The following is a 12,764-nucleotide window of genomic DNA, read 5'->3' on the forward strand; positions in this document are numbered from 1 at the left end:
TGTTTTTAATCCCTGCGTTAAGAAATCTGTATTGAAAGACTGAATGATGCAGCATTACACATGGTAGTTGTTCATTAAAGAGAATAAAAGAAAACCGTTTATTGCCTACAACAAAGCAATTAATCACCTGGCAGCCATTGTGCTTAAAAAAATACAGAATGGCTTATGCTTGTTCAAGGAGGTCTGTGAATTAAGTTACTGGCATTAACCAAATGGCGAATGAGGGTTGGGTGATATATGGGTGTTGTCTAAATTGTTACTTAGTGTTTGTTTTTTTGATTTTAATGACAACCTGCCAATGACAGTGGTAAACAAAACATTAAATGGCTTAAAAAATTGAAACCTCAGAAGTGGAAAGTAATTCTGTCTGCAGTTTTAAATGACCTTTACTGTTTGGTTCAAATGCTTCTGAGCTTGTTCATGAGCAAATAAATATCTGACAACATTCTTATGACAGTTATGACTGATTAAAAACAAAAACTAGTGTGCCATAATTGTAATGTAACTGTTCACCTTCAATTTCCTTGGTCTAATGTATGAGTTATTAGCAGAGATGATGAGAAAGAGGGGCACGAGGGGGAGGGGGAATCCCAAGACCTGTTACCAGCAGGGCCCAGTTAGGTTTCAAGTTTTTTTTAATGGACGAGTTTACCCTGATATTGGGATGGAAATTACAATTCTATTGCTAATAGAATTAATTGTAAACCTTACAATTTGAGTGAGCATTGATCATATTTACAGTTATGGCTGGTAACATTTACTGTAATTGTGGGGTTTGAAAAGTTGTACACTAAGGAATGGGGAAGGGTCCAAACAAAATTATTTGCCCCCGGCCCTTAGCTTCTCTTGACGGCCCTGGTAATTAGTAAGGGCTGGAAAAATTTGCGGATTGATTTTACGTTGTGTTGCTTCTGCCATTGGCTCACAGCTTACTTGGAACATGCTAGGCCCATGAGAAACCTCCAACTATGGAATTTATGAATCACAAGCAACCCACTGTGTCTCACAAGTCAGCAGCCAATGAACTGGCGTAATTTGCCCAAGTATACTCAGGATTGTGAAGTTAATCCTTAAGTGGTTGAATCCACAAATTTTCCCAGTTACTAATAATTAGTACATGTTAGCACTGTTTTTAAGTTAAATTTTTTTTTTCCACAGACATACACTGGTTCCATCCTGGTGGCTGTGAATCCTTACCAGATACTGCCGATATACACCGCTGAGCAAATTAAGTTGTACAAAGACAGGAAGATAGGAGAGCTACCTCCACACATATTTGCTATTGGGGACAATAGCTACACGCACATGAAGCGGTATGGCCAGGACCAGTGCATAGTCATTAGGTAGGTGGTCCATACTTAATGCCTCTCGGCACATTGATATTTGAACTGAACCCTGTGTAGTCTGGCTGTTTGTGTTGAATGTTCATGGGAAGTATGATGATAGTTTTGTCTTCCCTGCAGCGGCGAGAGCGGAGCGGGCAAGACGGAGAGCACCAAACTGATCCTGCAGTACCTGGCGGCCATCAGCGGCAAGCACTCCTGGATAGAGCAGCAGATCCTCGAAGCCAACCCTATCCTGGAAGGTATTACATTCTAATGCTTGCTTGCCTGGAATGCTGAAGGCTGAAGATGAAGTATATTAGCTTTCACCTCTTGCAAATTGTCTCAATATTGACTTGTAAACTATCAATGTCATTAACAATGATGCATGCATTTTTTTTTTCATTCAGTATTACAACATTTACCTGCATTATTTAAAACTGGTTCTGTTTGTGGGCTACTAAGCATGTGTAATACTTTTAAGTTAAAACGAGAAATAAAATTACTGTAGGCCTATCAATTAGTGTAAAAATGTGCTTGAAATACAAGGGCATATTCCTACCCCCCACCCCCACCACCCTCTTTACCACCTGCTCATCAACTACAGTAGAAAAATAAGAAGCAAGATGCTGCAGTTAAAACATTTTCACTAGTCCTCACAAATTATTATTACATTTTTTAAAATAAATTATGTTCTTTTTTTTGTTATTGTGTATTATTGTATGGCACCATATCCCGGAAAAAAATTATCCCCATTCTTTCACTATTTTTGTTTTTATCAGGATATGTTCTTGTTGGAATGTGTTTCCTTACTATGAATAACATTTTAAAATCCTATATTAAATTTAACTCCTAAATTCATTACTGGATAAGGTAATCATTTTTGTGTTATGTTTGCAAGTCATTAGTATCAGTATTAAAACTCAAAGAAACAAAAATGCTATGTTTCTTAAACTTAATTCTGTGCCAAACCAAGCAATGGTAAAACATTGGACTTGTATTCGGGAGGACTGTGGTTTGAATCACGGTTTGTTCATTATAATAAATTACAAGGTTCAACTGCACACTCTTATGCCATTTAGTTTAGGTGGTTTAAAATTACCGACAAGATGCGTTACAACTGACAAAAATTATTAAGTTTCTGTATTGCTAGTATGCCCATTCTGTGTTAGGTTAGCGAAGAGGTTACCTCAGATTAGTGTGCATCTTTGAGTGTAAGCAGCATCATTTATAATGAAGTGAAACTATATCTAGACAGGTTAAATGTTGTGGGATAAGCGTTTAAGGTTCGTTCTGTAAAAAGTTATAAATGTTTGTGGATTTTCTTTCTAGCATTTGGTAATGCCAAAACCGTCCGTAACGACAACTCTTCGAGATTCGGTAAATACATCGACATACACTTCAGCCACCAGGGGGTGATTGAAGGGGCGAAGATTGAGCAGTATCTGCTCGAGAAATCCCGCATTGTGTCCCAGAACAGCGACGAGCGGAACTACCACGTGTTCTACTGCATGTTGGCAGGCCTTTCCAACGAAGAAAAGCAGCGTCTGGAGCTCAGAGATGCTTCCCATTATAAATACCTAACAGGGGTAACAACATTGCACTATAGTATTCATTTTTCAACATGTGACATTGGTGCTAAATGAAAATATTTTTTACAGGATTATTACTTCTTTTTATTACTGTACAGGAACTTGTTTTCCATATAGTAAAAAAGAACTTATAACCTCTTGCCCAATAAATTATGAAAACTTAATCTACATTTGCATGAAATTTTTTTTTTGCAATGATGCAATTGGAAAAAATATAAATATTTGTTTTCAGTGATTCATAAATTGGCATTACATTAAATTTTTTATTGATGAAAGATGAATGTAATTAATCTAATTTCTTCAAATTTTGTAGTAATGTGTTATTTACATAAATTTATTTACAGCATATAATCTGTAAACTATGTATTAGTTGGAGCTCAACCTCATGGCATGTGTATCTGTTGAAGTAATATTATTTTCTTACTTAAAACATGTTTGGAGAGCTCAAAATAAAATTAAATATACTGGTAGTTATAATTAAACTTCAGAATTTGAGTTCAGTGTTTATAATTAATTAGTAGGAGCATATATTTTTCATGAAAAAATCTGAACCCTCATTTGACTGCAATAAGATGTGCCCACGCCAGCGGTTTATTCCTTGTAACTGGCGGCCGTCTGCAAGAGAAGCCATTGCCTTACTTGGCTGGGCCATTCAGGACACTTTTGTTTCCTCACAGAATGGCTGTGATTCATGGGTTGACAGCAGTAAAGTAGACAGACAGCAGAAACTCAACCAATCACAAAACACAGATGATGCTATGGTGTTTTAACACACAGTCTCAAAATCTTTTCGCAAAAAATACATGGCCTTATTAATTAGTTATTATTAAGTACATTGATTATTTTAAAAATTATCTGTAGCTACTATTAAGCTCATAAAGATAATGACTGTTTCCAGGGCGGTAGTATAACATGTGAAGGCAGAGACGATGCAGCAGAATTCGCAGATATCAGATCTGCTATGAAGGTTTTGCTGTTCTCCGATCAAGAAATCTGGGAAATATTGAAACTCTTGGCTGCTGTGCTGCATATGGGAAACATCAAGTACAAAGCAGCGGTTATCGGTAATTATATGCAGGTTTTACAGATTCACTAGCAGAAATACCAAGCTTTGCATGTGCCCAAAAGTATCAAGTTTTCACTTTGAGATTATTTGTTGGCCAAGCAAAACAAAACAAAAATGATTAAATGTTTCACTTCCTGCCTTAGGCTTAGGTTAAATGAAGATACACATTCCCAGACAATAAAAAATCCCAACTTAATTCCATACATCCAACATTATTGTTGAGCACCTCATGTTGCACAAACAACAGTGCTTGTTTTAATTTTATGTGCAAATGATAATATTACTTGAGATTCCTACTCTCGGACATCCTTAATACAGATGTCCTTGCGAAACAAAAAGCAAGGGTCCTTCAATAGTTAGAGAAGAAAATGTCAGTGTTTGCCCTGGAGATGTGTTGATCACGTGTGAAACCTCAGCTGAACAGTAAAATTGTGTTCCTTTGAATAAGATAGCCTTGAAGCTTGGCAGAGTGATACACGTGGAATGAAAAAAAATCTTATTCTATGCCACAAGCAGTGTTGTTGAAAATAACAACACTGTTCTTGAGTCATTTAAAGATGAGGATAATCCAACCTCAGGTTCTTAGGAGACACAGCGTAAGGTTTTAATGAATTAAAGATTTTCTCAATATCGTTCTCGAAGTTAAACATTTTGTGTATGAACTGATAAGATTAAAAAAACTCCACAGTTATGCCTGTTGATATGTTCAATGTCGGAACACGATACCAGAATCAAGATGACTTAGAGCATGCTTGGTTATTATCAGATTTTGTTCCTTTGGCAGAGTTTATAGACAGTCACTTGACAGAACATCTACTTCTCTCATTGGAGCATAATAGTTCTTTACGTCTTGCGCTCTTTTCTGTTGATTGCCTTTAAAGATCTTTTATAGGCCAGTGTGTTGCCCCTACTAAATATGACATAAATATGTTAAGAACTTGATTACCTCTCAAAGAACCAGGGTATTATTGTTGATGAATTTTTAGTGGAAGCTTAAAGGTAGGATGAGCTGTTCAACTTTCAAGAACTAAAGTTCTTACTTTTTAACTGACAATATACGTAGTGTTTTATAGTGTTGGTTGTGAGTACGAACTAACCAGTTGCTGTTGGCTCTCTCCTGCAGACAATCTGGATGCAACAGAAATCCCGGACCACAGCGACGTGCAGAGGGTAGCCAGTTTGCTGGGGGTCCCTAAGCAACCTCTTATTGATGCCCTGACCAGAAAAACTATATTTGCTAGTGGAGAGACTGTGGTATGTTTACCTATTTTCCAGTGCAAACTTGTCTGTGTTATGCATGCTTGTGGTTTGTTAAATTTGCAGAACACTTTTTATATTTTTTTGCTATATTTTAAAAATTGTATCTGCCTGTTGTTATAATGAAACCTCATTATAAAGTACCTCACTATACAGGATTTCTCACTTTAAAGTATATATATTTAGGTCCTACAAGTTGTTTTACATTTTGTAACATTTCAGTATAAGTACTTTCATTATTAAGTACCGTCAGTTGGGGTAACATTGGCCCTTTGAGGGTAACTTTGGCCCAAGACAAAAAAAATGTTAAACCATGTTACAACTCTTCCAAATATTTATTAGATGTGGTTATACATATGTAACAATACTCACTGTCTTAAAACCACTATAAACCACATACGTAAAATTATTATTATTATTATTATTATTATTATTATTATTATTATTATTAAAAGAACATTTAAATGCAATAAAATACTGTAATACACCCTTACATAAACAATAACCTAGCCAGCAAACTGAAAACCAATAAAATTATAGTTCAGAGACTTTTCAAAATAAAGTACTTAAACATTAAAATGAATTACAATAATATTACAAATAAAATGCAAGTATGAAAAACTAGGTAATGATGACCTTGGAAGATATATAATTAGCTGATATATTGCATTACTGAAAAGAATAAGATAATATTTATTCTTTTAAAAAATTCTTGTAAAAACTTGGAAGGCAGGGTTTTGCAATTTTACAAGTTATAATTAGAGTTAACTGTCATACAGGTTTTTTTTTTCTAGGACACACTAGTTTAGCATAGGCACAATTCATGCAAAGTTTCAGTGGCAATGAAATGATACAATACCTGAGACATAGTCAACCTGTTGTAGCATTTGAGTTAGTACAAGAGTAAAAACATATCATTTTGAAGTAATATGTTTTTAAATCACCATTATGCTAGGCATTAATATTTTTTTTATGCAGATTTACATAAAATTGTATGTGTGTACTTTTTTGTTATTTTGTGTAGGTGTCAACTTTATCCAGGGAACAGTCTGTCGATGTGAGGGATGCATTTGTGAAGGGAATATATGGCAGGCTGTTTGTGTGGATTGTTAACAAAATTAACAACGCCATCTACAAGCCTAAAGGGATTACAAGGAGCGCTATTGGAGTGTTGGACATCTTTGGCTTTGAAAACTTCTCAATGAACAGGTTTGGCTCTTGGTGCTGTGTTGGCACCATGTCTTGCTGTGAATGTATTAAGGTTTAAGGTACAAATCATTTTTATAATTTTACTATTTTTACTTCAACGACTGATCATTCAAGTGCATTCATTATCATTAGAACACTGAACAATACTTGTAGTAATTTATTTTGTATAAGAAACCAATTTTACAGCGTGGTTAAATAGTAATACAGAAATTATTACTCTTGTCCGTCTTTTATTTGATAATTTTTAAAATTAATACTTGGTTAACTCAGTGAAATAAATAACTAGTGATAACTGATGTGTAGTGGAAAAAAAATGTATTTATTTTAAATATAAATAACTTATTTAAATTTTTGTATAAACTTATTGGTAGGCAGTTTTAATGTTCTTGCAGTTACAATTTAGTGACGTAAAACATTTCAAATCAATAATCAGTAAAAGTCAGTGCATGCAATCAATTCCATTGCTACTGCATTACTTGAAACAAAATTTAGTTGTACATTACAATAGCAAAATTGGTGGCTGTTTTCCGAAATACCCTATATTTTATTCTGCTGGTGGCATATAACATTGAAGTCTCGTTAAAGACATTAGACACATTGTACCTTATTATTTAACATGTACTTAAAAAATTATGCTAGTTGTAAACTTTTTAAATGTTGTAATTTGAATGAAATTAAAAATATATCATAACCTTTTTTTTTTTTCATAATTAGCTTACAAAAATTTAAATTTCTGTAAGAACATTTATGTAATTTTACTTTTATTTTGAAATTATAGTAATATTTAAAAATTTGGCACCTTAATACATTAGATAAATTTATCTGATATCTGATATAAATCATCACCTAGTAACCAGTAGTAGTGACTTTTATACTGGAAATATTCAATTCTATAATCCATTTTGTTTTCCTTTAAACCTTTTGTTTATATTTTAAGTAGGTATCCAATACATTAAAATAGGATTTTGCCAAATTTATTATTTTTTTTTTTATTTCGTGAAAATAGTCTTAAAAAGTCTTCCAAGTGAAGCACAGTTTCATGTAAATATTAAATACATAATTATCTCGTAGGTGCAAAACACTGCTAGCATAGGGTCTTGAGTGCATCCATTTTAAATGTGCGAAATTCAAGCTGGCTACTGGACATTAATTTTAAACTTTAAAACAACAAGCAGTTTAATAGTACCTATATAAAATAAATGAAGACAATTGTTTCAGTTAATAATTATTTATTTTATAATCTTAGCTAATGAAAACACTTGTTCTATTATTACCAAAACCACACTTTTTTTTGTAAAGCTTTTATTGAAAAAAATCTTGAAGTTTCTATTAATTGGCTAACCGTGCTGCCAGTGATCTATGTGCTGCAGACAGCTCTGTTTGTGCTCAACAGTAGTACTGCAAGGTAATATATGGTGATGACTATATATGCACTAAAGTTTTGTTTGTGTTAAAAAAAATTATGTAATTGTTATTTTAATAATGAAACTGGGTTTCTAACATGGCTCTAAGAAGAAGTTACATTCTCTTCTAAACCCCAATAACAATACATGTAATTTATGTAGAATATGAGCACCAGCAAATTGTTAATTACTCTCTCAACAAAGAAAGTATTATGTTAAGGGGCCCGCCTACCTGGGCACACATACGGTGTGCAGAGCTTCAGGAAAAATAACGCGATTTCAGAACTACTCAAGATATCCGAGTGGGGCCTATTTACGAATAGCATTTAAGAGTTCGCTGAGGACCGAAAAGTACTTTTAATTTCGGATTAAGTTTTTAAACTGTATTTTTAGAAGCGTTAAAATGCCTAAAACGCGTGTTTTCAGAGTAATTTTTAGGCATAAAACAATCAGTACAGATTCTTGAAAGCACTTAAGGGGCTTGCATAACCCCTTTATCTTCATTTCTCCGCCATATAATGTTACGGTCACCGCTCAAATTTCACAGTTATCCTGTGACGACGAGACGAATGCGCGCCAGTTCAGAGACTTGCGCTTAGAGGCTATACCGCGCTGGAAGCACCAGCGAGCGTCGCGCTTATCATCCCGCCTCACTAACACACATACACCCCTGACGAGGCGGGCCCCTTAAGTAATAAATAAAAACTTACCGAAGTTATGCTAAGGAAAGATATGTAATTTCTAGTTTCAGTAAACATAACTAGTGTCACAGGGAGTTGCACTGAACATGGCCAGTACACTATTATCAACAGATTCGACAATGGCATGCACAGTAATTATATGAAACATTTCAAGAATACATCTTACAATACGTAACTATACTAACTTCCAAATTCAATTTTGAAACTTATCAATCCTGTTTTGTGAATAGATGTTAACTATTGCACAAGTACTATAAATGTGTGTTATGTTTTTGAGCCAAGAAAGATTACATTAATGTGGCCAGTCAATTGATAGAAGCAATATTGAAGGCTTTCATTTGAAAATGGTATCCTCTGGAATGAATATTAATTTTTTAGTTGCAAATAAACATAGCAAAAGTAAACTATACAAACAATACTTGAAAAAAATTAACTAAGGTGAAATTAAAGTAAATCCGGCAAATCAAAAGAGGATATCTAGGTAAATATGTAGTGTACGGATTAGCGCCAAAAAAAATCGTACAAATATGAAATAACTTTCATTATATGCTATTTTACGTCCTCTTTTCATAACCGCCTGCGGAGATAAGAAATTCCAAATACTTTAGGAGATATTGAATTTTTTAATTTTCATCCTGTGCACTTGTGCGGTGTTCATTGTTGCTTGTTTACAAGTATGATTTTTTTTTTTTGCGACGTACGTGAAACCTAAGATGCACATAAAGTTCTGCCATCCCCGATTACACCCGAACAATTCACCTTCGGCCAACCTCGGGTTTATTTATTAATATTTATATTTCTCAACCTGTTTATTTTAATGTAGCTATACTTACCTAACTAACCGTCCATAGTGTTTTAAAGTGTTTTAATGTAGCTAACCTAACCAACCACTTTTAATATTTGAATTCATTTTTCCTGCGCAAAAATAAAACAAATCCCGAAGTTGGCTGAAGGTGAATTGTTCGGGTGTAATCGGGAATGGCAGAACTTTATGTGTATCTTAGGTCTCCCACGTGAACGACTACATCATGTAAAAAGAAAATTACGTGAGTTCCTACTGTTCATCCTTTGTCCCGGTTTGTTAGGTCAGGTCAGCTACATTATAATACTTTAAAACTAAACAACCATTAAAATTAATTTTATTATTTTTAATTTCCGTTCAGTTTCAAAGTATTTATAATGTAGCTGACCTGACCTAATCTACCTTTGTCCCGTTTTGTTAGGTCAGGTCAGTTACATTATAAATACTTAAAACTATACAATTAAAATTAATTGATATTATTTTTAATTTTCGTTTATTTTGAAGTATTTATAATGTAACTAACCTTACCTAATGGAAAATTTCTGTTATTTAGGCATTCACGCGCACACGGCAAAATATAAAATGGCGACGGTCGAATTATTACATACGTCTTGTATTGCAAAATAAGAATGGCGATATCTCCAAAAGTAATTGAAATTTTTTATCTCCGCAGGCGGTTATGAAAAGAGGACGTAAAAGAGCATATAATGAAAGTTATTTTATATTTTTACGATTTTTTTTGACGCTAATCCGTACACTACATATTTACCGATATCTATAATCTGGATGCTAATTTTTCTAATCACAACACAACATTTTTTAACAATTTCCCATCTACAGACATGTTGTACTTGCATTGGTTAATACCTATTGGTACTTCAGTAACAATTCTCTCTAACAGAGAGGCAATGAAAAAGTTCCTTTGAAGCTCTTTCTTCTCTGCAATGTCTGGTAAACCGCAGCAGCCTTTGTTAGCTGTGTTGGTCTTTGCTATGGAATGGAGCGACACAATAATTCTAATGTCACCTCAAAAACTAGGTTTACCTTTTAAACTGGTTGTTGAACTGGTTGTGGATTCTTGACAATTATGTATTCCACAATTCCATTGCAAAGCCTCTATTAAACAGGTTCATGATGCACAAAATTCAGAAAGTGAAAGTTCAAAGCTGCAATATATTGTCACTGGATGGAACTTAATGTGTCACAAAAATCAAGTCCTAAAATCCTTAAAGTATTTTGCCAAAAGATCATTTCAAACTCTTCTTATAACTTGGTAAAAAAAATGGTCTGGCTTTAATGCAGTAATCTCGGAAATATTCTTAATATTTCCTTTATACTATATAAGTATCAACGACGATATAATACAACAAAATTAGACTGTCTAAAACACATCTAGTGACCATGAAAGTTTCTAGAGTACTAAATTGTCTTAATAAAACAAACTCGCTAGGACCCTCTTAACAAAAAGTTCTACCTAATCAGATGTTAATTAAACAGGTTATCTCGACAAAAGAAACCAAAGAATAATACATCAAATAGAACTATATAAATACAGTAATAAATGTGTTACATAGAGATCGTACATTTAACTAGCATAGCATAATTTTTAATGAAACATTATAATTTAATGAACAATTAATGTTAGCTACAGTCACATTTCTGTGGGAAATTACTCCACAGTACTGGTGAAGAGGTGGCTGGGAGGAGGAGGTAACAAATCTACTGTGCAATAATAGAGTCCATCCTCCCCTCTTCTCTCTCGTACACTTGCCCTTGATTGGCAGTGTCTCTTTTTCTCAAAATTTCAATTCTGCATTTTAGGCCCTATGTTCACCAACATTTTAAACACTAAACATTATAACTATGTATAAGAAAAAAATTAATTTCCCTGAATTCTCATACTTTTTTAAAGTTCTTGGATACATGATTGTACATTAACTAACTGAAGTGTGTGTGTGTAAATAGCTGTTTATAAATAAAATTGGATAAAATATTCATTATTTATGCTTGCTTGTTACAGTTTTGAGCAGTTCTGCATCAACTTCGCTAACGAGAACCTTCAGCAGTTTTTCGTCCAGCACATATTCAAGCTGGAGCAGGAGGAGTATAATCTGGAAGGAATAAACTGGCAACACATTGAGTTTGTGGACAATCAGGATGCCCTCGACCTTATCGCTGCTAAACAGCTGAACATCATGGCTCTTATTGATGAGGAGTCCAAATTCCCTAAGGTACCGAAATGACTAATGATTGAATTATGGTGTGATGATAGTATTTGCAATTATGTTATTAATTGTGAGTTTTTTAATCTCAAATCACTAGTACAAATTTTAACTTTTTCACATCACAGTCCCTTCCACTTCTTTGGGGGGAAAAATTGTGTGTCTATTTAAGTACATTTAAAATTAAAATATTTTAGTGACATTACTTAAATATTGTTCTAAACATAGTAATATTTTGGTTTGCCAATAAATTCAGAAAGTTTAAAATATTGCATATATATTTTGTGTTTTTTATATTGTCTTCTGTTAAAATGCTAGGAATCTTAAGAAGTACTATTTCCTAACAACAGTCTTTCCTCCATACAAACTTATTTACGAATCCAGCGGGGTGTAATTCAAATGTATATTTATATAATGTACAATGAATCACTTGGTCTGGTTTTCAGGGCACTGACCAGACTATGTTGGCGAAGCTTCACAAAACCCACGGCACCCACAGGAACTACTTGAAGCCAAAATCAGACATTAACACATCGTTTGGCATGAACCATTTCGCAGGAGTTGTCTTCTACGATACAAGAGGTCAGTTGCTAGACCATCTAAAATGTTATTAAGAGTTACTATTGATTTCAATTTTCTTACTATCTGCAAACAAATTTTGTTGTTTTGAAACCAACAACTTACATTCAGTAATTCTGTTGGTATCAGTTGTATAGATTCTAATGAGTACCTCAAAAACTATAAAATAAAGATGTAAGCTTATGTTTTTTATGCTCATGATGTTTAAAATAATTGATATGGCATTTGTTTGTGTTTATTTAATAATATTAATTGCATTAGTCTCTACTATTAAAGATTTTCTAAACATTGGGCATCAAGTAAAAATATATCATATATGTGGTTGCTACAGGTCTGAAAAACAATTAAAAACCTGGAAATGCTAGGGGCTTTAAATTTAGCCAAGGGAAACTTTGAAATGTAAGGAAAAACAATCACAAAAAGTGTAGTTTTAAATATTATTGAACACAGTGTTATTTTAGATCTAAAATGTTTTAATTGCATATACAATCTCAATGGCTGTCAACAAAATAATTTAAATTACTAGAGGATTTGATATTGAAATATAAGATATTTAATTTAAAAATTTTACATTCAGGGAAACATGGAAAAAATCCAAGAAATTGTATTCT

The 12,764-nt window shown here is 33.4% G+C and overlaps 1 protein-coding gene across 1 annotated transcript in view; it reads left to right on the forward strand.

Annotated features, from left to right (window-relative positions):
- Positions 1 to 12,764, forward strand: part of LOC134542154 (myosin-VIIa) — a 250,169-nt gene that overhangs the window by 133,426 nt on the left and 103,979 nt on the right. Inside the window, exons 5-12 of the mRNA XM_063386174.1 lie at positions 1,159 to 1,343; positions 1,464 to 1,585; positions 2,655 to 2,911; positions 3,813 to 3,978; positions 5,104 to 5,234; positions 6,262 to 6,446; positions 11,373 to 11,583; positions 12,021 to 12,156. Of these exons, the coding sequence (XP_063242244.1) occupies positions 1,159 to 1,343; positions 1,464 to 1,585; positions 2,655 to 2,911; positions 3,813 to 3,978; positions 5,104 to 5,234; positions 6,262 to 6,446; positions 11,373 to 11,583; positions 12,021 to 12,156 (1,393 nt within the window). The remainder of the gene's footprint in view (positions 1 to 1,158; positions 1,344 to 1,463; positions 1,586 to 2,654; positions 2,912 to 3,812; positions 3,979 to 5,103; positions 5,235 to 6,261; positions 6,447 to 11,372; positions 11,584 to 12,020; positions 12,157 to 12,764) is intronic.

This window comes from Bacillus rossius, chromosome 1, assembly GCF_032445375.1.
Source record: "Bacillus rossius redtenbacheri isolate Brsri chromosome 1, Brsri_v3, whole genome shotgun sequence".
Lineage (NCBI taxonomy): Eukaryota > Metazoa > Arthropoda > Insecta > Phasmatodea > Bacillidae > Bacillus > Bacillus rossius.